Source organism: Juglans microcarpa x Juglans regia, chromosome 3S (genome assembly GCF_004785595.1).
Source record: "Juglans microcarpa x Juglans regia isolate MS1-56 chromosome 3S, Jm3101_v1.0, whole genome shotgun sequence".
NCBI lineage: Eukaryota > Viridiplantae > Streptophyta > Magnoliopsida > Fagales > Juglandaceae > Juglans > Juglans microcarpa x Juglans regia.
Window position 1 is genome coordinate 26,541,225 of NC_054599.1, and position 27,030 is coordinate 26,568,254.

Here is a 27,030-nt window from a genome sequence, read left to right on the forward strand (position 1 = left end):
GGTTTCATTCTGATTTTGAATAGATTGTGGTTTGATTGTTGATTTGTGTTGAATGACAGAGAGAATGGTAGGCATCAGAGATGGCGGGTGACGACAAAATTACTAGAGGGTGATGACAGTAAAAGAAGAGTGAGTTGATGTAGTTGCGGCTTGATTTTGAGGAATGCGATGAGAGAAACGATGAGGCTCAAGGTTTCTGCTCTGCAAAATTCATATTTCAATGTGATGCATCTCTTTTAGTTTCCTGTGAAATATGTGATGTGGCGAAATTGTACTGGTGTCTGTTAAGGCCTCAACAACAGCCCGACACGTTCAAATCGGGACTAGATTATTCCGTGAGCTAGCATGTGTTTGATATGTCCATATTTTATGTTGTCTCGCCTCAGGGCCTCGAGTTCACCCTGCTGCTTGCTTCTGCCATTTAGCACACTCGTCATTCCAAAAAAAATAAAAAAAATAATAATGAGCACAGTCGACATCAATCCAGTTGATTTTATGTAAAATGTTCGATACACAGCCGGTCTGTCCATCTTTTTTTAGAGTGGAGAAAAGCTTTTAACTGTACCAGCTATAGGCCTACTACAAAGTAATTGTTGCCTTGAAAAAGTTTACAAAGATTAATCTGTTGACTACTTTTACTTGAATATTTTTATTTATTTATTTATATATATTTTTATATTTCGAGTGAAATTTTATTTTTTGGTTACAATTTTGTTTTTCTCATTCCCTAATTTATAATATTTATTTGGACGTGAAATTTCTCATTTGACCTCAACATATTTGCCATGAATTTGAATCAAACAATAAACATAAAATTTGGCTAATAATATAGCTTTCTAGTTTCGTCAGTCCCAAGAGACAGAAAAAAGCGACTGTACATGTTTTGTGCTCAGTTGCTTCTATTTTCCGTGATAACCAAAAAACCGGACACAAGCTGCGGCTTTGTTCCTCATAACTTGGATGCCTCAGTAATCGAAGATCTGAGTGGAAGATACGGAGAAAGATAGGGAGGGGGGTAAGGTTCTAGGGTTTTGTAATTTGTGGGAGCCACATGACCTCCTCCACTTCACAGACGCTCCGATTCTCCGTCAGCGCTGCCGCCGCCGCCGCCGGGGCTGGAGGCGGAAGCTTTGACGCGCTCAACCGAATCCTCGCTGATCTCTGCACACGTGACAAGCCCAAGGTGCCGAATTTCCTCTCGTCCCTCTCCATTTGGTTTCTGAGAAAAAGACTGAATCGAAAGAAACCAAATATACGGGAAATTTATTGTATTTTTATGTTTAACGGTTTGTCTAAGATTAATGAAGACTAATTTGAAGAACTTTTGATAATCTTCATAGGTTTTCTCTCACTTAATTATTGATTGTCGACAAAATGAGGGAAATTAGGCTGCAGGTTGAATTCTGAGTCCCTTCCTTTTTGTAGTTTTGGTTTTCAGTTAATTTGATCAGTCAAGTACAGCTAAAGGGTGGGCTAGGATCTGTTGGTCAAAGGCCAATTTGAAAATCTTCCGACTCTGTTTGACTGTTTAGAAAGTTAAAGGAAAAGGGGAATGGCTGAAAATTCTTCAACCGTGTTCAATATTAATTCCATTCTTGATAAAGAAGATAGTTTTCTTTTGTTCAGGTTCTCATTTTGTTCTGGGAATTATGTTTTCATGTATCATCTTCTTTCTGGAGTAGGGCTTTTCTTACGACACCTTTTCCCCTTTCCTCTGAAGTTACGATTTTTTATTTTTAACATGCTAAAAATTAGCGAGAAACTTTAGAAGAATGAGGAAACTGTGGATCACTTGTTATTCGTTGAGAAGTGGCCAGGTTTTTGTGGGATGACATCTTCAACCGGATGGGTGTAACATGGGTTATGCCTGGGAGGGTGGTGGATATTTTTGAGTGCTGGAGAGGTCTTAGGGGTAACATTTATACAGTTGCTGTGTGGAAAATGATTCCTCTTCGTATCATGTGGTGTCTTTGGATGGAGAGAAATGGTTGGTGTTTTGAGGACCGGGAGCGTTCCTTGGATGAGCTTAAGAGATTCATTTCAACACGCTATTATGTCTGGCTTGTGATATTGATTGTAACAGGACTAGTTTTCATGATATGCTTGTATCAATGCCTAGTTCCTAATTGCTGTTGCGTGTTTTCTTTGTATACTTCATCTGTGCTTGAGCCACGCCTACTTGTCTATCAATAAAATTCCATTTTACCTATAAAAAAACCAAAAGTGAGAATCGGTGTCCTTTATAGATTGTTGAGCTCTTTGAAATGCCTTATCCGAATAATTTCTAGCATGCCTTAAGATAATTAGTTCTAATTTTTCTGCATTACCTTCCTTGTTTTAGCTTGTTACTTTAGTACCACTTGGCAGGTTTGCTTGATTTACTGGAATTTTTGTTACTTGCAGGAAGGGACTTCATTAGCTCTAAGAAAACATCTGGAAGAAGAAGCTCGTGACCTTAGTGGAGAAGCTTTTTCTCGTTTCATGGATCAGTTGTACGATCGTATATCTAGTCTTTTAGACAGTAATGATGCTGCTGAAAATTTGGGAGCTTTAAGAGCTATTGATGAGTTGATAGATGTGGCACTTGGTGAGAATGCCTCCAAGGTTTCGAAGTTTTCTAATTACATGCGGACAGTGTTTGAGGTAAAGCGGGATCCTGAAATTCTGGTGCTTGCTAGTAGAGTCCTGGGCCATCTAGCCAGGGCTGGTGGAGCAATGACTGCGGATGAAGTGGAACACCAGGTTTTCCTCTGTACTTTGTAGTGATGCTTGCTGTGGAGCACTCAGTGTCTGATATAATTTGTTCTCTTAGGTAAAAATTGCTCTGGATTGGCTTCGTGGGGACAGAGTAGATCGCCGTTTTGCTGCTGTATTAATCTTGAAAGTAAGTGCAGCATCATTTTTTCTGAGCTGAGTTTTGGCTAGCGCATGATATTAGATTAGATGGAGATTTGTTCTTGATAAAGAAAAATAAACTGAACTTTTGATTCGTGAGGTTTTCTGGTGCCATGAGGTGACATATTTTCTTATTTAAATCTTAGAAGGCTGCATAATGTTCTCTCAGCCAATTTTTTTTTTTTTTGGACAAGTAAGAAATTTATTGAAACCATGTAATTAGGCATAGCCCAAGTACACATGAAGTATAGACAGGAAAACACCTAATTACAAGCTAAAACTGAAAAACAGCACAAAAGTCATTGGGACTAAACCCATCCATTACAAAAAAAGAAGCCCAAAGCAACAAAGAATGAAAAAAGAAAGCCCGAATCCCATCCACCGAGCGTTCTCTACTGTCAAAACAGCGACCATTCCTCTCATTCCAAATACACCACATAAGGCAAAGAGAACCATCTTCCTAACAGCCGCTATTTGATGATTTCCTTGAATCCCTCTCCAACAGGCCAAAAGATTCACCACATTCTTAGGCATCACCCAAGCAATGCCAAGCTTGGCAAAGACCTCATCCCACAAAGCCCTCGACACTTCACAATGAAGAAGGAGATGATCCACCGATTCTCCACACCTTTTGCACATAAAGCACCAATAAATTGCTGTGATACCATGCTTTCTAAGCTTATCAATAGTAAGGATTTTCCCATGAGAAGCCAACCACCCGAAGAAACGGACCTTTAATGGCACTTTGGAAAAAATTAGTAGAAGGCCGTGATACCAAAACCTTGTACAAAGGTTTGCATCTCAGGCAAATTTAGTTTGTTGCTATAGAATTTTCTATTTGTTATTCGTAAATTGCATTAAAAAAAGTTCAAAAAATAGGCATAACGCCAGTAGACCAGATGTATGAAGAAACATCCAAAAATTAAAGCCAACATCTAAAATTTTTAAGATCGGAGAACACCAACATAGAGAGGCCTTATGAACAAAAGCTTTGGCCTCACCAACGGTTAACCAAACCCCTTAAAAGTATGGGCAACACTCTCTCCCCAAAACCATTATACAAAGGTATTGCCTTTTAAATTTCAACACCAAAATATTTTTCAATTGTCTTTTCCCATATGTGAACGGTTCAATCATCATTTTAGCAAGAGTCCAAATCATTTTGCCTTCACCACTAGACAAATAGATGTCCCACTAAAATACAAGCAGCCAAGGATTCTAGTTCCTACTCTTGCATTACTCCAAGAAGATTTTGTTTTGGTGAAAATTTTGTTTGAATTACCCATGCTTGGGGCTTGGGGATGAATTCAAATTTCATCTGGTCAGGTTGGACAAGATATGCTCCCCAATCTCTTTTGGGGGTTTGGGAATTAAAAATTTGAGGGTGTTCAATTGGGCTTTACTTTGGAAATGGTTCTGGCATTATAATACTGAACAAGATGCTTTATGGAAGTCGGTGATTGATTTCAAGTTTGGAGGCTTGTGGGGGAGATGGTGCTCAAGGGAGGTACGTGGGGTTTATGGAGTGAGAATTTGGAAGCACATTAGACGAGGGTGGGGTGTGTTTGCTCGTCACACTAGAATTGTGATTGGAGACGGATCAAGAACTAAATTCTGGCATGACATATGGTGTGGGGATAGCTCCTTCAAGGACTCATTCCCTACATTGTTCTTGCTTGCATGTGAGAAAGAAGCTTCAGTGGCGGACCTAATGGAGACGACAGGTGATCTAGTACACCGGAATGTAAGCTTACTAGAGCGGCCCAAGATTGCGAAGTCAGCCACTTTGCAGATTTTTTCCGACTCTTATACTCCATGAGACCGAGTACTCAAGGAGTTGATACTTTGTGGTGGGTGCCTGCCAGAAAAGGTACCTTTTCAGTTCATTCTTTCTATAAGACCCTCACACAATTGTAGAATAATCACTTCCCATGGAGAAGAATTTGAAGAGATAAGGCACCTCCTAGGGTGGCATTCTTTGCTTGGACAGCGTCTTTGGGAAAGATCTTGACGATGGATAATTTACGAAAACGCGGGGTGATAGTAGTGGATTAGTGCTGTATGTGCAAACAATGTGGTGAGATTGTGGACCATCTCTACTACATTGTGAGGTTGCTAGAACACTATGGGTCGAGGTATTCAGACGGGTAGAGCTAGCCTAGGTTATGCCTGCAACAACGGTTGAACTTCTGGCATGTTGGACAAATTTGGGTGGTATTTCACAAATCTCAGCTATATGGAAGATGATTCGTCTATGTATTCTTTGGTGCATATGGCAGGAAAGAAATGACAAGACGTTTGAAGACATGGAGCGTTCATTGGAGGAGATTAGATTACTTTTTTTTTAGAACCTTGTTTTTTTAGGCCAAAGCTGTAGATTTCAACGACCTCGATTTTCATGATTTTCTTATTTCTATTTCCTCTTCCTAAATGGGTGTTATCTTTTGTATACCCCATTGTGTACTTGGGCTATGCCTATTCGTATTAATATAATATTAATGTTTACCTATAAACAAAAAAACCCATGCTTATTGCTATGGACATCCTTGTTTTGATTTTAATTAAGTTTCCTCTCATTGAAATTATGCTTGATATTTCTTTTCATTGCAGGAAATGGCTGAAAATGCTTCAACTGTGTTCAACGTTCATGTACCTGTGTTTGTTGATGCTATCTGGGTTGCCCTAAGGGATCCAACTTTGGCTGTTCGAGAGAGAGCTGTGGAGGCTTTGCGGGCTTGCCTTAAAGTTATTGAAAAGCGTGAGACACGTTGGCGTGTGCAGTGGTTGGTCCATATTTTTTATGACGCATTGTGAATTTTGGTGTTTTTATTTTTCTTCTCTTCTTAGGGTTGGGGTGGGATTTAAATTGAGTCCAGTTTTACATGCCCAAGAACAACTCGGTCAATTAGGCCATGTTTGGTTTACCAGAATTTTCCAAAATTTTTCAAAATCTTTTCCAAATGAAACAAAACATGTTTAAATCTCAAAAACGTTTTCTATTTCAAATTTGGAACTTTTCATCTAATCATTACTCAAACACAAAAATCAACACAACTTTACGAACTTTAAAACAAAAATAATCTTAAAAATTATATTCAAACAACTTTTTAACCCTTCCTATCTACTTTCACAAACTCCAATAAAATACTTATTTTAAAAAAGATTTTTATTCAAAATTTTCTTTCTCCTTTCCCAAAACCTAATCTCAAACAAATTCTCAAATATTTCTAACATTTTTGGTAACCAAACATGGCCTAAGTGTTTGGTTAGGAAAAAATTTGAGAATGTTTGAGAATTTTTTTGAAAAATTTTGACGTGTTTTTATTGCATATTATGAGAGTTGATGGGAAAATTTGAATAAAATTTTCTTTGAAATATGTTTTGTAGGTGTATTTTAAAAGTGGATGGGAAGAGTTGAAAGGTTGTTTGGATAGTTTTTTTAGAGTGCTTTTGTTTTGGTTTTTGTGTTTTTGAATTTTTGCTGAAATTTAGACAAATTATTGAATGAAAAGTTGAAATAAAAAATTTTTTGGGTTTGAAAGATGCATGGGTTGAAGTTGGGTGTTTTTTTTTTTTTTTTTGAAAATTTCAACATACCAAACAAGGCCCAATCAAGTCATATAGTTCTTGGAGTTGAATGTGTAGTTTTACTAGTTCTTGTTTGTGATGGTTTAACAGAATTTAAGTTGCTCCTTTATTTATCATCACTTTGGTTGACTACAAAATTTCCACTTGCGTAGTCTTTTCACACTCATTATGTGCTTACCTTTCTTCCATTCTTTTTCTTTATCACCCTTCTGATCCCTATTCAGAAATTTTGTTCCTTGTCTCATGCTGTTGGCAGGTATTATCGCATGTTTGAGGCTACACAGGATGGATTGGTTAGAAATGCTCCTGTTCACAGCATACATGGTTCTTTACTTGCAGTTGGGGAGCTTTTGAGGTTGGCAAAGATAGTTGAATTCACATTTTCTATGGGCAGTATGGTTTTCTAGCTGTAGTAGATAATAATTTGGAGATGCACATCAATTTTCTAGTTATTCTATTATTATAACTCTTTGAGTATTCTTGATTTTATGCTTATGCAATTTAAATGAATTTATACTCTCAATGGCTTCAAGTGTGGACATCTTTTCGTGTGTTTTTTGAGAGCAACTTTGGATGTGGTTGGAGCCACAACTTCAATTTAGATAGCCTAGGGTGTTGTTTTGTTTGGGTAGTACTTATTATTTATTATTTAAACCAAAAATCACCTTAATATATGAAGACATCCTCAAGCATATATGTATCTGTATATATGTATGTTTGTATATATACTAACTAATTTGCATATGTTTTCATATTGTATTCTAGTTTTTCAAGAATTATCATGCATCTATATTGTATTGGATCTGTGTGCGCCATCAATATTGGTCATATAACAATAATAATGGTTGTTTTCACTCGTTAAAATAAACAAATCTATTTAGAATTTTCAATTGTGGGTATTTTGTATTGTTTCCTTGGGCTTAGTGGGAAGCTCAATACTTAGGGTGGGTTTGGATAGAGAGTTCAAATGAGATGAGATGAGATGTTTTGTTAAAAATTGAATCAAATATTGTTAAATATAATTTTTTAGCATTATTTTTATTTTGGGATTTGAAAAAGTTGAATTATTTATTGTATTTTTGTATGGGAATTTGGAAAAATTGTAATGATGAGATAGATGAGATGAGATGAGATGAGATAGGTTTGTGTATGGGATTTAGTGTTGTATAATCTTTGGAGGAGTAACTTTGTTTTGAGGTATAGGACTGGTTGGGTTAGGGCTTAGTTTGGTGGAATTTTTTTCCCTTCACTTTAGGCGTTTCTCTTGTATATTTCTTGTGTACTCTTGGGTACACCCTTTGGTTTTAATAAATTTCGATTGCTTATCAAAAAAGAATTTTTAATGGTAATAATTTTCCCAATGGTCGAGCGGTCAATGGACAAGCTTAGCATTTTCTTTTTTCATACTTTATTCCATTGGTCGATTGTGTTAAACTTCAATGGTCTAACTATCCTTGAATTCCTTGTATCCCTAATCAATCATGCCTAGGTGTTGCTCTTGTATGTATCCCTTGTACTTGGGCTATGCCTAGTGTTCTCATCAATAAAATCCTCATTTGCCAAAAAAAAAAAATTCCCAAACATCAAAATTTGTAAATAGATAAAAGAATATTATGGGATTGTGTCTCTTCTTTTTATGGCTGTATTTTTTTTGATTGGCACCGGGTGGTCCAGGAACAGCGTCCTGACTAATCCGGGGGGTGCACAGGTCCTCGGCAAGGAGTTTCCCGCAAGTGTACGTCGGATAATTTAAGGGGAAAATCTCCTAGTCCGATAGCCCTAGAGATTGTTTGTACACAAGGGGATTTGAACCTTAGACCTGGGGGGAGCATACCCCCAAGCCCAAGGCCTTTACCACTTGAGCCAACCCCTAGGGGTTTGTTTATATGGCTGTTTATCCTTTGGCTTATTGTCATCCTTTAGCTGGTTTCAGTTTCTGGCTTAGATACAATTGAACTTCATTTGGGCAGGAATACGGGTGAATTTATGATGTCAAGGTATAGAGAAGTTGCTGAAATTGTCCTCAGATACCTAGAGCATCGGGATCGGCTTGTTCGCCTGAGCATAACTCAGCTGCTACCTCGCATTGCTCATTTCCTACGTGATCGATTCGTTACAAACTATTTGACGGTTTGTTTACTTTGATTCATTTCTTTTCCGAACCAACTGTAGCTGGTAGGAAAAGTGTTATAGGTGTCAGTGCCCCCTTTCCCCCCTTCCCTGCTTTCGGATTTCTGTTTAGCATTGTTATCCAAAGGATGTGTATGAGAGGCTGTAATTTCTTGCAGATATGCATGAATCATATTCTCGCAGTTCTGCGAATACCAGCTGAACGTGCCAGTGGATTCATTGCCCTTGGGGAGATGGCTGGCGCTTTGGATGGGGATCTTGTCCACTATTTGCCAACAATTACATCCCACTTACGCGATGCAGTATGCTGCCCGGCCTGTCTTCTAATTGCAACATATATCTAATTTTCTTTTGTTCACTTTTCCTGTGCATTTGTGATTTTGTTGAATGCTGCAATATCAATCTGTGATTGAACTTGTTATTTAACAGTGGCCAATTTTTTTGTCTGTAGATTGCTCCACGTAGAGGGAAACCTTCACTTGAGGCTTTGGCTTGTGTTGGAAGCATCTCGAAAGCGATGGGCCTGGCAATGGAACCTCATGTTCGTGGTCTGTTGGATGTTATGTTTTCTGCTGGTCTTTCCTCAACACTTGTAGAAGCCCTTGAGCAAATAACTGTCAGGTATGCCATTTCATTAACCTTTATTCTCATAAGATTTTGGGTCTTTATTCTCCCAAGTTTTGGGTATAAATCTGTCTCAGGATTTTAAAATTTCCTTATTATTGGTTGTTGTTACAGTATTCCATCTTTGCTGCCTACTATTCAAGATCTGTTGCTTGGTTGCATTTCAATGGTTCTTTCAAAATCCCATTATCTTCTGGGGAGGCATGCTGTTGGTACGGTAAGAGGAAATGTGATGAATATTCCTCAGCAGGCTTCAGACCTTACTGGTTTGGGCTTAGTGCCACTTGCTTTGCAGACTCTCGCTCGTTTTAATTTCAAGGTTTGTTAGCAAATTATTGTCTGGCATCGATCCCAGTTGCACTTTAGTTTCACTAAGAAGCCAATATATTTTTTAGGGCCATGATCTCCTTGAGTTTGCGAGGGATTCGGTTGCTGTATATTTGGATGATGAGGATGGAGGCACACGAAAAGATGCTGCCCTTTGTTGTTGCAGATTGGTTACAAATTCGTTTTCTGATATAGCATGTACACAATTTGGTCCTAGTAGGCTGAATCGAACTGGAGGAAAGCGACGGCGTCTTGTTGAGGAGGTTTGGCTTTTAACTTTCTTTTTCCTATCAGCATACTATTATTTATTGGAAAGTATTGTCACTATCGGTTTGTTTAGTTGGTTTTACAAAAAAACTATTGGTTTCTTTAGTTGTTCTTTTGGATATATCGATATATTGTTCTTTGGTGGGGTGGGGTGGGGTTGGGGTTGGGGTTGGGGTTGGGGTTGGGGTTGTTAAAGGGAATCTCAGCTGCTATAAGTAATACGCATATTGATCATTATATCTAATGCCATGGTGCTGGGATTCAGATCTCATTTAATAGCCTTGTTGATGTCCTTTTGGGCCTTGCTGTTGCATTCTTAGTATTGTCTTTTATTCAAATATTCTTGTTTGCTAATTGCTATTGGACTCTCTGCAGCTTGTGGAAAAGCTTCTCATTGCAGCTGTTGCAGATGCTGATGTCACTGTTCGGCATTCTATATTTTCCTCTCTTCATGGTAATAGAGGTTTTGATGATTTTTTGGCGCAGGCTGATAGTCTGAGTGCAGTTTTTGCTGCTCTAAATGATGAGGTATGTTTTCTGCTATTTTTTATATGAAAAATGATATTTGTGAATTTTTAACCACCATTCTTTCATCACTTCCTGATGTGGAATAAATGATTGGCAGATAAGTGAAAATTAATATATAATTTTGCAATCATTTGATGCCACAAGGATGATGATTAAAATGCTTATGAAAACATTTCTCTTCTTAAATGTATGGCTTAATTGATACCGAGTATGGTATTTTGTGGTCAATGCAAATGATAGTAATACTTTATGATCTTTAGTTTTGCTGGTGAAGTAATGTCTATCAATGAATGAACTTGCTTTACATCTTTCCTTTCTTCCATTGATTAATATGATTTTGTGTTCTCTATATGACCCGTCACTAATTGAGTTGCTTTTCTTGGTGAATGTGTTTGTATATCCTTAGGCCCCGTTTGGTTTCACAGATGGTCTCAATCCATTTCATCCCATCTCAACATCCAAATGCCATTCAAACACAAACACTTTTCAATTTCAAATTTTCAAATTTTTCATCTAATCATTACCTAATCATTACAACTTTCCCAAACTTCCAAACAAAATACAAAAAATAATTCAGCTTTTTCAAATCCCAAAACACAAATAATATTAAAAAATTATATTCTAACAATATTGTAACTTTATAATATTTTTATTAAACTTTTTCTCTCTTATTTTTCAAAACCCTATAAAATGTCTTAACTCAAACCATTTCACTACTATTCACAAACTATCTCACTATTATTACTTGTATAAAAAAAAAAATATCTCACTACTATTCATAGATTTCTTATCTCATCTGTGTAACCAAATGAGGCCTTAGTTTCTCTTTCATTGTAGAGGGCATATCCATATTGTTGGAGGAGAATAATCTCAAATATTTATTTGCTACTGTCAAATCTTTGAACTTCATTTTTGTTTCAGGATTTTGATGTCCGAGAATATGCAATTTCTCTAGCTGGAAGGTTATCAGAAAAAAATCCTGCATATGTACTTCCTGCGCTTCGCCGCCATCTCATACAGTTATTGACATATCTGGAGCATAGGTTATGTGACTGAATTCCTTTTATTTATATTTGTTATATATGCTAGAGTGAAGAAGCTCTATTTTTAATATGTCAAGGCTGTCAAGAGTCGGATGTTGACTTCTCTTTCCATGTGTAGCAGTGCTGATAGTAAATGCAGGGAAGAAAGTGCAAAGTTGCTAGGCTGTCTAATACGTAATTGTGAACGGCTAATTCTCCCATACATTGCTCCAATACACAAGGTTAAATAATTCATGTAGTGATTATGCCATTTTTTGAGGCCTTTTATTATATTTTTTGTATCCCCCATCTCCTAATAAATGGCTTTGGTTGGTCAGGCACTTGTGGCAAGGCTTAATGATGGCACTGGGGTCAATGCGAATCATGGCATTATAAGTGGAGTTCTTGTAACTGTTGGGGATCTTACTAGAGTGGTGGGTAACAATTCCATTATCTAGTTTGCCTGGTTGTGCATTAAGTTCAAGTGCTTTACAATAGATAACATTATGCTGTCAAATCTTTGGTACACTGACAACACAAGTTCTACAAACATTACAAAGAAGAAAATTATGCATATATCTACGGATAATGATACACCTACAACTCTTTTACAACTATTTTATAACTCATTTTACAACCAACCAATGCAATCATGCCACTTCATTGAAAATGATTTCAATTTTACACACGAACCTTCTATTTCATATAGAGTTGTAAAATAGCTGTAAAAGAGTTGTAAGTTGATCAGTTTCCATATCAATAAAATTGTCTTCTGCATTTTCTTTGTAGAACTTGTGTTGTTATATACATGCCTTTAGTACGTGTTACACAAATGCAAAACTTATATTGCAAACTTGACGCAGAAGACCATTTTTCTTCTTGTCTGATAGCCTCATATTTAATGACACTTTGTTTTTGTCTTTATAGATATTATATTAATGTTTTACATGCTTTTCTGTTATGCTTTTTGTACAGGGTGGTTATTCTATGAGACAATACATTCCCGAGCTTATGCCTTTGATTGTTGAAGCTTTATTGGATGGAGCAGCTGTTACCAAACGTGAAGTGGCTGTTACTACTCTTGGTCAGGTTGTGCAGAGCACTGGGTATGTGACATGTTTCTTATGTTGCTTTATGATCTGTAATGTGTTTTAATTTACTGATAAAAAAAAAATGATCTGTAATGTGTAGCATATGTACCATGTGCAGCTGTCATGTTGAAATTCATTGCAATGATGAAATGTGTTGTTTAGGTTTCAACCGTTTGGTTATTTGTTTCAAACTTGTGTCTCTTTTCTTTTTCCTTTCTACGAATCTATTTCATCTATCAGCTGACTTACTATTGCTAGTGGTGATGCAAGTTCACATGACAACTTGGAGGTGCTAGAGTTGGGTATAGGTGTGTTTCTAGGTGTCATTAACATCCAACTGCAAAATCTTGAACATGGACACCAATGAATCTTTATGGCATCCAAATTTTATTTGAAGTAGAACCTGGCATTGATAATGATGTTGTCACATTTGGACTTTAACTATTTTAAGGGACTCATAGGGTAAGTGGTTGGAAGTGAATGGGAATGGGTGGGATCTCATGTCATATTATATTGTGCTTTAGGTTTTGTTGTGATACAGAATCTTTGTTCACTGTATCTTCTTTTGGATCTTTAATACTGGAACAATTTATGTAACCTAATCTAGAGTCATCAAAATTTATGAGGGTAACATATATGATTTTGATAATTTGTTTATATAAATTTAACAGGTACGTCATAACTCCATATAATGATTATCCACAGCTGCTTGTCTTACTCTTGAAATTGTTGAATGGCGAGTTAGCATGGTCTACCAGACGTGAAGTACTAAAGGTAGCCACAAATTAACTAGATTTCTAATCTGTAATCTAACTTTGGTTTTTTCACTAAAAGTATTCTGGTGCTTCTTCAGGTTCTTGGTATTATGGGTGCTCTGGATCCTCATGTATACAAACGAAATCAACCAAGTTTGCCAGGGCCGCATGGAGATGCAACCCGTGCTGCCAGTGATTCAGGTCATATTCAGTCTATGGATGATCTGCCTTTGGATCTCTGGCCATCTTTTGCAACATCTGAAGATTATTATTCCACGGTAGGATATCCACCTGATATATGACTGAAGTTATTGTTGCATGTTATAATAAATTTGTATTGCTTGCTCCAGGTTGCAATTAATTCGCTCATGCGAATACTTAGGGATCCTTCACTTGCTAGTTACCACCTAAAGGTGGTTGGATCTCTAATGTTCATATTTAAGGTATGTGTAGCACATGATATTTTTTCATTTTTATTTTATATGTACCTTTTTTAATTTCATGTGTATTGACTTTTTTGTTTTGCGAGATTAGTCAATGGGTCTCGGTTGTGTTCCATACTTACCAAAGGTTAGTCTTTAAATTTTTGGGTCATAATTGCTTATATTCTACTGCAGAGGATGAAATGTTTCAGCTACCCTTCTTGATATTAACAAACTTGTTAATTGGTCTATTTCTTTGGAAGCTCATCCTGTTCAGTGATGCGAATTGCAGCTTATTTGTTTTTCCTTTGTATTAAACTGCAATATGCTTCTCCAGTTTACTGAAAAATAAGGTTATATATATTATGGGAATGAAAATACTAATGAAAATGAGAAAAAAGTATTAATCTACCCTTCTTGATATTAACATACTTGTTAATTGGTCCATTCCTTTGGAAGTTCATCTTGTTCACCGATGCGAAGCTCATCTGTTCTTCCTTTGTATTAAACTGTGATATGCTTCTCTAGTTTACTGAAAAATAAAGTTTTATATATCATGGGAATGAAATGTTAAGAAGATGAGGGGAGAAGAGCGTGATAGGTGGTGATATACGAGTCAGAAGTCAGAGGTGGTGACGGTCAATGGATGTTCATAGAAGTTTGGAAAAATCTCTTTGATCTTTAGCTATAGGTCTCTTTGGCTTATAGGAACTAAGGAAAATCTTCTCAAGGTTAACTCTCTTTACGTATTATTCTCTCCATACATTTTCTTTCCGTATATCTTCTCTCGACGATGGAAAACAAATACTTGTTCTCTCCGTTGAGTTTGGGTGATCTGTGACTATGTTTTACGATTGAGGTCGGGGGTGTGGTGTGCTTAGGATGGGTTTTTCAAAGGACATTGCGATAGAATAAAGAAAGATTTCATTTGTGAAGGAGGGGGGTCTCTTGGTTATTACAAAGAGAAGTTGGAGGGTGATGACAAAGTTGGTGCTGGGACTTTCAACGGTGCAATGGCTTGCAAAGGCTTTGGAGGTTTGCATGAAGGAAGAAAAGAGAGATTTCTCACCATAGTCAGGGAAGGCAGTCGTAGCTTTATTGCGTAGTGCTGTTCGAATGGTCGCGGCCACTAGGGGTGGCCAGCGGTGCCCCGCACACTGTTGCCCCGCCTCGCAGGGCAAGACACCGATGGGGGTGGGGGGCTGTATGGCCCTAGCGGGGGCCTCACCCTGTCCCCCTCCCTGCTTCCAATTTTTTTTAATATAAATATATATTTATACTATACATATTTATAAATATTTATTATTTTTACTATATATAAATATAGTAATATGTATTAAGTAGAACTTTTACTTAATACTTTGTGTAAGTTGTAATGTAGTAGGGTGACTCTTTTACAGATTGCCTTCACAATACAAGTCGCACACTTAAGTAATGTGAGACTCTTGTATTTTCTTGACATGATTATTATACTACAACTTACAAAAAATATGCACTAGCAAATTTAAAAACTACATAGTTTTTAAATTATAGTCATGTTTACAAATTGAGGTTTACAATTTAGGTCCAAAAATGTGTTTTTGATCAATTTTGGACTCGAGAATAATTTTTGGGCCTAGTGGAGTGTAGTTCATTAGTGAAGTGGGCAGGGGGTGGGGCGGATTGGGAGCCTGCCCTCGCCCCCGGCACTGGGGCTGGGGTGAAAACCCCACCCCCTAGCCCATGCAGGCCGGGGAGGTGGCTATCCCGCACCGTATAGTGCAGGTAGCACCCTTAGCGGTCGATATATCGCGGTGGTGGTGGTAGGAGGAACTTTATTTTCGTTCCTGAGGAGTAGGGCAAAGGGTGGAAAAGAATGGGGAAGCATTGTGGGAGTTTATTCATGAAGGGAGGGCCACTTACAGTGTCAGAGCATTGAAGAGACCATTGGTGGTGAAGGTCCAACTGCAACCTCACTTCTACAGGGAGGCGCTGATGGTGGAGCAACCCTGTGAATCTCGAAAAGGGGATGGTGGCATGGAAGGGAAGAGAGTTGCTGCTACTACGTTGGGTAACGGACATGGCTCTGACAAAGATTTCGGTCCAGTACAGTGGCAGGGTGGTGGTGGCAGACCTGCAGGTGGAGTGGCAGAGGGGGGAGTCCTTAGTACTCTTATGGACGTGAAGGCTCAATTCAGTATTTTACAGAATAAGGTGGATTGGCTTATAAGAGAGGTGGGCTTGGAAAGAAGCGGGCCTTGTGTGGGCTTGAGTGGCGAGAAGGTTGCAGGGCTTGTTATTGAGGTGGGTTGTAGGGGGGTTGTTGGAGAGGCTAGGTCCTCGAAGGGCATTGGGCCGGGCCATGGAAAAAGGCCTAAAATGGGTCTGGAAGGAGAAGGGTTGTGTATCGCCCGATATCTCGGTCCAAGTTCTCAGCCACTCTTCTTCGGTGCAAATATGTGACCTGCCGACTCCAGTTGTGGCACAAAAAGTGTTGCCGGTCTCCTACAAAACTCTTGGTGGGTCGGTACAGTTACATCGGCCGGAAGTAGTAGAGGGGAAGTCTCAGATGGGGAGATTCGTAGGCCTTTTGCGTATTTCAACCCTTCAGCTGTTGGAGTGTCTACGGGGGATCTATTTCCAAGCTTGGTAGAGTAGTTTTTGTCAGTGGAGGAGAGTTGGCAATTGTTATTGGGTGGTAAGGCTGACGGAGGCCTCGGGTTTTCATCAGAGGTGATGTTTGGTGAATCGTAGGTGGCTTGTTCTTCACGGGATGTAAAGGCAGATTCCATTTACAGATGGTTGTTTGTGAGGAAGGGGGTGACAAGAATAAGTTGGGTAGTCCTATCCCACTATATACTATTCCCCGTAACTCAGTCCCTAAGGCCTCGTTTGTTTTCACAACTCCTCACAACTCATCTTATCTCATCTCATCTCATCTAATCATTACAATTTTTTCAAATTTTCACACAAAATAAAATAAACAATTCAACTTTTTCAAATCCCAAAACAAAAATAATATTAAAAAAATATATTCTAACAATATTTTATTTAACTTTTAACTTTAATTTCAACTCATCTCATCTAATCATTACAATTTTTTCAAATTTCTGCACAAAATAAAATAAACAATTCAACTTTTTCAAATTTCAAAATAAAAATAATATTAAAAAAATATATTCTAACAATATTTTATTCAACTTTTAACTTCAATTTCAACTCAATTCATCTCATCTCATTTCATCTGTGAACACAAATGAGGCCTAAATATTCAGACTGAGTGCTGAAAAAGGTGGAGGAATTACAAGAGCGTGTGGGGATTTCCTGTGAAGGTTTTGAAGAGCAGTTTAAGGCTCTTTTGGTTGCTATCGAAGCTGGAAGATCATGGCTTTGAAGTCAGTAGTTAAAAAGGAAAGGGAGCTGAAACGATTGATATGTTCGATTAATTACAATAATAAGGAGGGACAGGTTGAAGGGGCAGAGGTGTTCATCATATGAAGCCTAGAATCTTTTCTTGGAATGTAAGGGGGATCAATGATGTTAACAAGCGTCTTCGCATTAGATCCCTTATCCGCAATTGGAAAATTGATATTGTATGTCTTCAAGAGACTAAGTGAGTTATGTTGATAGAAATATTATTTGTAGTTTGTGTGGCTCTACTTTTGTGGGGTGGAGTTATCTAGCTTCGATGGGTGCTTGAGGAGGAGTTTTGTTGATATGGGATAATAGAGTGGTGGATTTGGTAGAGGATTGCATTGAGATTTATTCAGTGCCTGATTCCTTCAAGAATATCAAGGATGGGTGGAGGTGGGCTCTTGTGGGAGTGTATGGGCCTAATGTAGATAGTGATAGAAGTTTTTTGTGGGAGGAATTGACGGGTTTGTATTATTTATGGGATTTACCTTGGTATTTGTGTGGGGACTTTAATATTGTTCGGTTTCCTGGTGAGAGGGTAGGGGCTACTACCTCGACAAGGGCTATGGAAGATTTCTTGGAGTTGATTTTTGATCTTAATCTTGTGGACCTTCCTTTGGTAGGGGGAGTTTCACTTGATCTAACAGTAGAGGGTGGTCAAGGTTGGATAAATTTCTAGTCTCTTCTCTTTGGGAGACACATTATCTGGACCTATGCCAGAAGAAGTTGCCACGAGTATGTTCAGATCATTTTCCCATATTGCTAGGTTGTGGTGGCATTCAGGGGGGTAGGCGCTATTTCAAATTTGAGAATATGTGGTTGCAAGATGATGGATTTGTGGAGAAATTAAGGAATTGGTGGGCTTCATATTCCTTTCATGGTACCCCTAGTCTTATTGTGGTTGGTAAACTTAAAGCCCTTAAGATTGATTTAAAAAAGTGGAATATTGAGGTTTTTAGGCATACGGATGAGCCTTCTTTGGGATGAGCTGCATTCTCTAGAGGTTGGGGAGACTAATGAGAAGTCTTTATTGAGAAAGAATGAGGTGGTGACTGAAATAGAAAATGTCTTGTTGATGGAAGAAATTTCATGGAGGCAAAAATCAATGGTGATTTGGTTGAAGGAGGGACAAATGTACTAAGTTTTTTCACAAGATGGCTAATTCTCATAAGCGTAATAACGTGATTGAGGTTATTCAATCTGGTAATAATGTGTTCCAATCCCCTGAGGATATTCAAGATCATATTGTGAATTATTATGAAGATCTCCTCAAAGAGACGTCGGAGTGGCGCCCTAAACTTGATGGCTTGAATTTCGACCAGCTGGATGTTAGTGCAGCAAGCTGGTTGGAGAGACCATTTGAGGAATTCTGAAGTGCAGCAGGTGGTGAGTGGTATGTGTAAAGATAAAGTCCCGGGCCCGGGACCCAGACTGTTTTTCTTTGGCCTTCTTTCAAGAGTGTTAGGACATAGTGAAGGATGATGTGATGTGGGTTTTTCATGAGTTCCATCTTGGTCATAAGTTTGAGAAAGTTTGAGAAGTCTCTTAATGCTACTTTCATTGCTCTCATCCCAAAGTTAGTTGGCTCTATTGAGTTGAAAGATTTCCGTCTTATTAGTTTGGTAGGCGGGATTTATCAAATTATTTCGAAAGTATTAATTAATCGTATCAGTTTGGTGATGGATAAAATAATTTCCAAATCTCAAAATGCTTTTGCGCGGGGTCGACAAATATTGGATTCAGTTTTGATTGCGACTGAGTGCTTGGACAGTTGAATGAGGGAGGTATTCTGGGGGTTCTTTGTAAGTTGGATATGGAAAAGACGTATGACCATGTGTGTTGGGATTTTCTGTTTTATATGCTGAGAAGATGTGGCTTCAAAGATAGGTGGTGTGGATGGATTAAACATTGTGTATTGACTGCCCGGTTTTCTATTTTAGTTAATGGCAAATCTTGTGGATTTTTTTAGAGTTTGAGGGGTTTGAGAAAGGGGATCCATTATCTCTCTCTCTCTTTGTTTTAGTAATGGAGGTATTGAGTTGCATGGTGGAGGCTTTCTTGTTGGTTTCTCGGTGGGAAACAACAGTAACGGTGTTTTATCCATTTCCCATTTATTATTTGCGGATGATACTTTAATTTTCTGTGATGCTGACAGTGGACAAATTCAAGGTTTAAGGGTTGTTCTATTGTGTTTTGAAGCCGTTTCGGGACTCAATGTGAACTTGGAAAAGTCGGAATTGGTCCGGGGAGGGGGGGGGGGAATGGCAAGAATATGAACCTTCTTGCAGATTTGTTGGGTTGTAAAGTGGCTTCCCTTCGTATGAAATATCTCGGGCTTCCATTGGGGGTTTTTTTCTAAGCAAAAAATATTTGGGATGGTGTTGTAAAGAAGGTTGAAAAAAGATTGTCGGGTTGGAAGCGGCTATATCTATCAAAAGGGGGGAGATTGAGGCCCCGTTTGGATTCAGGTATAAGTTGAGATGGTTTTAGATGAGTTGAATGAAATATTGTTAGAATATTATTTTTAATATTATTATTATTTTGGGATTTGAAAAAATTGAATTGTTTATTATATTTTGTGTGGAAATTTGGGAAAGTTATAATGATGAGATGAGTCTCGAATCCAAACAAGGACTAACTCTTATCAAAAGGTTTTAGATGAGTTGAATGAAATATTGTTAGAATATTATTTTTAATATTATTATTATTTTGGGATTTGAAAAAATTGAATTGTTTATTATATTTTGTATGGAAATTTGGGAAAGTTGTAATGATGAGATGAGTTGAGGTGAGTCTCGAATCCAAACAAGGACTAACTCTTATCAAAAGTATCCTATCCAATTTCCCTACATATTTTCTTTCTTTATTTCCATTACTGGTGAGTGTGGCTAATCGGATTAAAAAACTATTTAGAGCTTTTTTGTGGGGTGGCATGGGGGAAGAGAATAAATTTCGTCTTGTGAGTTGGCAAAGTGTGTAGAGTCCGATTGTGTTGGGAGGCTTGGGGGTGTGTAATTTGATTATTTTTAATGAAGCTCTATTAGGAAAGTGGTTGCGGAGATACCTATTGGAAGGGGATTCGTTGTGGACAGAGGTTGTTGATGGGAAGTATGGAAGTTTTTCTTTTTGGGGGGGAGGGGGTTGGTGTTCCAAGGAGGGTAGGGGGACTTTTGGTGCGAGCCTCTGGAAATTTATTAGAAAGGGGTGGAACTTGTTTGAAAAACACATCAAATTCGAGGTTGGAGAGGGCACAAGAATTCGTTTCTGGTTTGATGAATGGTGTGGTGAGAGAGCTCTACATACTGTTTTTCCGGTTGTCTTTAGATTGGCTGGAAATCAGCAGGCTGCTGTCTCAGAAGTGTTGTGTCGTGCCAATGGTAATGTGCATTGGAATATGATTTTTTCTAGAAATGCACAGGATTGGGAAATTGATGAGATAGAAGGTTTTTTCAGCTTTCTTTATTCCATGAAGATAGGAGGAAATGAAAGAGATAGAATGTTGTGGAAACATACGGGGAGCAACAAGTTTTCTGTTAAATCATTTTATAAGGTGTTGACAGATCAACAACATATTTCATTCCCGTGGGAGTGTATTCGGAGGGTTCCAGTGCCTTCTAAAGTTGCTTTTTTTACTTGGACTGCTGCTTTAGGAAATATTTTGACGGTAGATAATTTAAGGAAACGTGGGATGATTGTAATGGAGTGGTGTTTTATGTGTAAAAAAAATGGTGAATCGATTGACCATCTACTTCTACATTGTGAGAGGGCTAGGGAGTTATGGGTTGGCATTGTTAGTAGAGCTGGGTTGACTTGGGTTATGCCTAAGAGTGTGGTGGAGCTTCTAGCATGTTGGAATAGGCATCATAATAGCTCTCAACTGGCAGCGGCGTGGAGGATGATTCCTTCGTGCTTAATGTGGTGTTTATGGAAGGAAAGGAATGAGAGGTGCTTCAACAAGGAGAGAGCTGTGGAGGAAAACTGGAACTTTTTTGTGTTTCTTTGGTTCGGTGGTTTTCTGCAATTGTACTAAAGGGAGGGTTCATGAGTTTTTGTTTTCTTTACAGCTTTTTAGAATGTAATTAGGTGTCTCTTTTGTATACTTCCTGTGTACATGAGTTTAAAAAAAGCTCTCAGATCCTGCTCTTCATTGAGTTAGCTTTTCCGGAGGGTCGAAAAAGTATTAATATCTTCAAAATCTCATCCTGTTAACTGATGGGAATTGCAGCTTATCCGTTTTCTCGTTCTATCCAATTGTGTTATGCTGCTTCAGTTTAGTAAAAAGAAAGTTAGATGTCTAAATGGATGGAGAAGACTAATGAAATTGAAAATATTATGATATTTCCTCTCTCTATATCTATCAATGATCCAAACACATCTTTGGGAGGTCAGTTGGTGCTTGTAAATTTTTTTTAAAATTATTCTTGAATTTTACATGTTTCTGTAGTAAAGTTTCAGTGATATTACACTATCTATGGTTTTTATGCTCGAGTTAATTATGCTTCTTACTCTTACATGTAGGTTTTGCCTGATCTCTTTCACACTGTTCGTACATGTGAAGACACCTTAAAAGATTTTATTACATGGAAGCTTGGAACTTTGGTGTCTATTGTGCGTCAGGTATACTTCAAACTGATGTGGTAGTTTCACAGATATTATGATTGTTTAGGTTTTTCACAGATATTTTGGAATTGGTGCGCCTGTGCAGCATATTAGAAAATATCTGCCGGAGTTGCTCTCTTTAATTTCAGAATTATGGGTATCCTTCAGTTTTCCAGCTACTAGCCGTCCTTCAGTCGGCTATCCTGTAAGTTTGGTATTTTGGTGTGCAATCAGCTGCATGCTATTGTAATTGATTGCTTGTCTTATCTCCAATGCAATTATCATTTTCATTTATATTTGGACTTTTTGTTTAGGTTCTTCACCTAGTGGAACAGCTTTGCTTGGCTCTCAATGATGAGTTTAGAGAGCGTCTTGCTGTCATTCTTCCAGGTTGTATCCAAGTTCTAAGTGATGCAGAGAGGTGTAACGACTACACCTATGTTCCAGATATCCTCCACACTCTCGAAGTTTTTGGTGGTTAGTGCTAATTAGTTTTGGATTTCATGTCAATTGTTGTTTAAAAAGGAAATTTTTAACCAGACATCCTCAATGCTATGGCCTAGTTTGATCTAGGTAACTGTGTTTTTTTTTTTTTTTTTTTTTTATCAATAACCCACTGTGGTATGCATTTATTAGGAATAGGATCATTTGTCCATTTTTCCGTCTATTAACATTAACAAAAACCACCTGGACCAATTAGAGACAACCACAAGGCAAGCTATTTTTTTTAAAGAAACTTTGATTTAAATGTTTTGAAAATAATAAATATATTTTTATAATAAAAAATTAGTTTTTGAATTTTAAAAAAAAATCTAAAAAAAATAAGGCCACCGTGGTGGCTAGTTAAAAAACATAATTATTATTTAAAAAACAATATTTAATTTATCTTTTAAAAAAATTAATTTACCATGTGACAGTCTTTGATAGGTCCACTGTTTTCTGATAATGTTGATGGATGTAAAAATTGACCAAGGGTAATATTTCTAAGAGTAATGATTTGTATAAGTCCCAAATATACAAGTATCGTACAGTCCTTTTGTAAAAAAGATGACCCCACCATGAAAAAGTGTAAAAAAATTACTTTTTCTACTGGGACCCTTTTTTACAAAGGGCCTACGCAATGCTTGCATACTATAGGCTTGTATTTAGTATTACTCTATTTCTAATAAACATATACAATAGGGGGTTATTGCTAAAAAAACACTCAAATACCTAGATCAAAATAGGCCATAACACATGGGGTGTCTGTTCAAAGTTTCCTTTAAGAAATTTTTGCCCGAGTATTTATACAATGCTTGGGCAAAGTAAGCAAGCTCAGACAAGGAACAGCAAAATTCTGGCTTATTTATTGAATATCGTTTGGAAAACGAAATTGTGAATTCTATTTTTTGGCCCCATGGAAGTAATAAAGGTACATTTGTAATTGTTTGAATAAGTGCAGGAAAAAACTCATTTAGTGAATAAGTAAAAATGCATTCCATAACACTAGTGCAAGAAAATTGTGAGACGGGTGAAACATGCTGTTTCTTTGAGTAGTATAAAAGTCGGCATGGATTGAGATCTTTTTTACAAAACAGCAACCTAAGAGGACTATTGTTTGCAAATGGAAAGGTACAGACAAGCACCAGGTTAATGGCATTTCTCTTTCTTACAGAACAGAATAGAGGCTGATGTCATGGTTCAAGTCCCATTGGATGCATCACAAAGTAAAAATTTCGGAGAGAAAAAAGTGTTCGCTGTACTTGGGCTATGCCTATCGATGATAATAAAAATTTTACTCATAAAAAAAATTATTTGCAGTAACCCTGACCTTGATTTATGGGTAGTATATATTTTCCATGCTATTGCAGGTAGTTTCACTCTGTTGGAGCTCTCCCCTACCTAGATAAATAATTGACTGTTAGAGTTACCCTAAGAAGAAAAATTGCAAAAGAAGAAGATTCATAATATGGATGCATTGAACCAAGTAATGCATCAATCGAAGTTCAAATGATATAAGATTTGCCTTTCTTTATATGTAAATAAATTACAGGGAGAATTTGAATCAGCTTGGTAATAAGAAATTTTTGGTTAGATCTTTTTATAAAGTCTTGGTGCCACATCCTTCTAGTGATTTTTTCCCTTGGAAAAATATTTGGAGATGCAAAGTGCCTTTCAAGGTCCGATTCTTCGGGTGGTTGGCTTCTCATGGGAAAATCCTTACTATTGATAAGCTGAGAAAGCGTGGTATTGTTGCTATGAATTGGTGCTTTATGTGCAAAAGGTGTGGAGAATCGGCGGATCACCTTCTTCTTCATTGTGATGTGTCGAGGGTTTTGTAGGATGAGGTATTTGTCAAGCTTGGCATTTCTTGGGTGATGCCTAAGAGTTGGGGAATCTGTTGGCCTGTTGGAGAGGGATTCAAGGAAATGGTCAAATAGCGGCTGTTTGGAAAGATGATTCCTCTTTGTCTTATTTGATGTATTTGGAATGAGAGGAATGATTGCTGTTTCGACAATAGAGAGCGCTCCGTGGATGGGATTAGGGCTTTTTTTTTTTCCATACTTTGTTTCTTCGGGCTTCGGTTATTGTAATGGATGGGTTTAGTTCCAATGACTTTCATGCTGTTTACAGCTTTAGTTTGTAATTAGGTGTTTTCTCTTGTATACTTCCTATGTACTTGGGCTATGCCTAATTACGTGGTTTTAATAAATTTCTTACTTGTAAAAAAAAAATTAAAGGAAGAATTTTGGGCCCATTCTTTTTAGTGGATGTCTTTGTAATTTTTTAGGATTAGAAATTGTTAAGATTTTGGTTTAATTTGGTGCTTTTGGAGAGGCTTTAAGGCTTGCTCCTTGCATCTTTATGCTTTAAAAGGGAAAGAAAAAGATGGGTCTAGCCTTCTGAGCTCAATTGTTTTGTACAAACTGCTTTGCTATACATTCATGATTCTCTTTTCTCTTTTCTCAAAGTCGAAATGCTTAAAGAACTTCCAGTTTCCGATTTGCAATGTAGGGACGTTGGATGAACATATGCATCTACTTCTTCCTGCACTTATTCGTTTGTTTAAAGTGGATGCTTCTGTGGATATAAGAGGTGCTGCTATCAAAACATTAACAAGATTGATCCCACGTGTGCAGGTTGACAGATAAGCTTTCTAAGTCAATAGACTTCTAGGTCACTTTTGTTTTATATATTTGAAGAAATGTTATTCTACATTTATATATTAGAAGAACTTATCAAAAATGCTTTATCTTTTAGAAGTCATTTTATTCTAGCCTTTTGCAATTTTATGTGGACTATTTTGTCATATTCTCTTTTGTCAGGTTACCGGTCACATATCTTCTCTTGTGCATCACTTGAAGCTTATTTTGGATGGGTTAGTGTTCCCTTAATGTCAAATTAATCTAGTCTTTCTTGTTATACATGTACAGCTGTGCCATTCAATTCTTATTCCAATCATCTCTAGCTATTTACTGAATATTTAGTTGCCCAAAATTTTTTAGTGTTGTTTGGTTGCCTTTCAAGCATTATAAATATGTCTTCTATATTCATTTACTTCTCCAGGAAGAATCCAGTGTAGGCTGATTTGGCAGTTGTTTTCCCTGCCGTTTACATGTTTGTTGTAATCACTCCATGCTAGTTTAACACTTTTGTTGTTTTTCCTTGTGTGTGTGGATACCCCAAATTTCCATTGGTATCAGAGCCACACTGATAGTCTGGGTTTCTTTTTTCATTTGGCCTTTCTTACTATGATGCTTCAGTTGTGTGTACTGTTTATTTATAGGAGGAATGACGAGCTCTGGAAGGATGCTGTTGATGCACTTTGTTGTCTGGCTCATGCTCTTGGGGAGGACTTCACCATTTTTATCCCATCAATACACAAACTTTTGTTGAAACATCGCTTTCGGGTTTCGCTTCTATTCTTAACCATTGTTTTTTCATTGTTATTAAATATTTATTTCTGATAAAACATCTTTTGCATCTGGAGATATTTACTGCAAAAGTTTTTTTTTTTTTTTTTTTCCAGCACAAGGAATTCGAGGAAATTGAAGGTCGCTTGCAAAGACGTGAACCACTGATCTTGGGGAGTATGACTGCCCAAAGATTAAGTCGGCGACTCCCAACAGAGGTTATCAGTGACCCTTTAGATGATAAGGAGATTGACCCTTACGAAGATGGATCTGATGTGCAGAAAAATCTCAGAAGCCATCAAGTACATCTCTTCTTTGAATACTTTTTTTTATAATTAAAAATTTATTAATATTAATAGGCGTAGCTAAGTACACAGAGTGTATACAAGAGACAACGCCTAGCATCTCTTCATTGAATACTTGTTGGGAGATACATCTCTCCTTTCAATAGTCTCTCAGTCTATGTTGCTGCTGTAGTGTGCACCATTGTTGTCCAAATATCTTAGTAAGCCAAGGCACTGGCTATAGAAAATGTCTGTCTTGATTTAGTTTTTAACTGAGTGTGGCTTTGTAGAAATTCCCTTTTTTCCCTTTTGTATCCTTCATTTTTGCAGAAATTCCTGTATAATTGGGCTCTTGTGTACTCTTTTGATCAATAAAATTTGTTTACCCAAAAAAAAAAAAACATTTTGCTTAGTTCTTATATGCCCTTTAATATTCAATGAAGCTTGCATTGTTTTCAAATTATCTACAAATGTAATTACTTAACACTTCATAAACTGCTAAGATTTGTGCATTAACCTAATTTTCCTTTTCATCAAACACAAATTTCTATAGCTCTCCTTCTGGAAGTCAATTCTACTCTTATTTTGCAAGGAACCAAGCTTGGACCACATTTATTATTAGAATTGACTAGTTATTTGGCAGTTTGAGTTTTTTGTAGTCTAGGGTACAATGTATAAACTGTCTAGCAGTTGGAGGTTACAAAGTGTATTTTTTCGCCAATGCTAATTAATGCATTACAATATTTTTGACTTATTTACGTTTGTATCAAATTAAACAAAGTGTTCAAAATTTTATAATATTTATGTTATAACAATATATTTGTGTTGTAATATAGTAATATATAAATATATATATATATACTTATGTTATTCAAAAGTTGAACGCCAACTCCCTAGTCCCTACCCCAAAAACTTCAACTTTGATTGGAATGGAGTCGGAGTTTAAAATTTTTGTAATGCTAGTTTCATGGGTGTGGTCATATATGCTTGTCTTGCCTGCATATTCTTTTCTAATGCACTATTGATTAAGAGAACCTGAGTTATACAAGTTTCATCCAGGTCAATGATGGTCGATTACGAACTGCGGGAGAGGCTTCTCAGCGCAGTACGAAGGAAGATTGGGCAGAATGGATGAGGCATTTTAGCATTGAACTTCTGAAGGAATCTCCTTCTCCAGCCTTAAGAACCTGTGCAAGGCTTGCACAATTGCAG

The 27,030-nt window shown here is 37.3% G+C and overlaps 1 protein-coding gene across 3 annotated transcripts in view; it reads left to right on the top strand.

Moving 5' to 3' along the window:
* The first annotated feature begins 846 nt into the window (after nucleotides 1–846).
* LOC121256967 (serine/threonine-protein kinase TOR-like) overlaps nucleotides 847–27,030 on the top strand; it is a 46,635-nt gene continuing 20,451 nt past the window's right edge. The window contains exons 1-27 of one of the 3 annotated variants that reach the window (XM_041157783.1): nucleotides 847–1,183; nucleotides 2,404–2,742; nucleotides 2,813–2,884; nucleotides 5,506–5,678; nucleotides 6,740–6,838; nucleotides 8,454–8,613; nucleotides 8,772–8,915; nucleotides 9,065–9,234; nucleotides 9,352–9,556; nucleotides 9,633–9,827; nucleotides 10,207–10,359; nucleotides 11,281–11,402; nucleotides 11,521–11,623; nucleotides 11,720–11,815; nucleotides 12,357–12,487; nucleotides 13,144–13,246; nucleotides 13,326–13,505; nucleotides 13,578–13,670; nucleotides 13,762–13,797; nucleotides 21,561–21,659; nucleotides 21,748–21,846; nucleotides 21,956–22,118; nucleotides 24,636–24,760; nucleotides 24,947–24,999; nucleotides 25,408–25,531; nucleotides 25,651–25,836; nucleotides 26,878–27,030. In XM_041157783.1, the coding sequence (XP_041013717.1) occupies nucleotides 1,052–1,183; nucleotides 2,404–2,742; nucleotides 2,813–2,884; nucleotides 5,506–5,678; nucleotides 6,740–6,838; nucleotides 8,454–8,613; nucleotides 8,772–8,915; nucleotides 9,065–9,234; nucleotides 9,352–9,556; nucleotides 9,633–9,827; nucleotides 10,207–10,359; nucleotides 11,281–11,402; nucleotides 11,521–11,623; nucleotides 11,720–11,815; nucleotides 12,357–12,487; nucleotides 13,144–13,246; nucleotides 13,326–13,505; nucleotides 13,578–13,670; nucleotides 13,762–13,797; nucleotides 21,561–21,659; nucleotides 21,748–21,846; nucleotides 21,956–22,118; nucleotides 24,636–24,760; nucleotides 24,947–24,999; nucleotides 25,408–25,531; nucleotides 25,651–25,836; nucleotides 26,878–27,030 (3,708 nt within the window). In that variant the 5' untranslated portion in view covers nucleotides 847–1,051. The remainder of the gene's footprint in view (nucleotides 1,184–2,403; nucleotides 2,743–2,812; nucleotides 2,885–5,505; nucleotides 5,679–6,739; nucleotides 6,839–8,453; nucleotides 8,614–8,771; nucleotides 8,916–9,064; nucleotides 9,235–9,351; nucleotides 9,557–9,632; nucleotides 9,828–10,206; nucleotides 10,360–11,280; nucleotides 11,403–11,520; nucleotides 11,624–11,719; nucleotides 11,816–12,356; nucleotides 12,488–13,143; nucleotides 13,247–13,325; nucleotides 13,506–13,577; nucleotides 13,671–13,761; nucleotides 13,798–21,560; nucleotides 21,660–21,747; nucleotides 21,847–21,955; nucleotides 22,119–24,635; nucleotides 24,761–24,946; nucleotides 25,000–25,407; nucleotides 25,532–25,650; nucleotides 25,837–26,877) is intronic. The other 2 variants (XM_041157785.1, XM_041157784.1) reach the window with 2 other exon arrangements.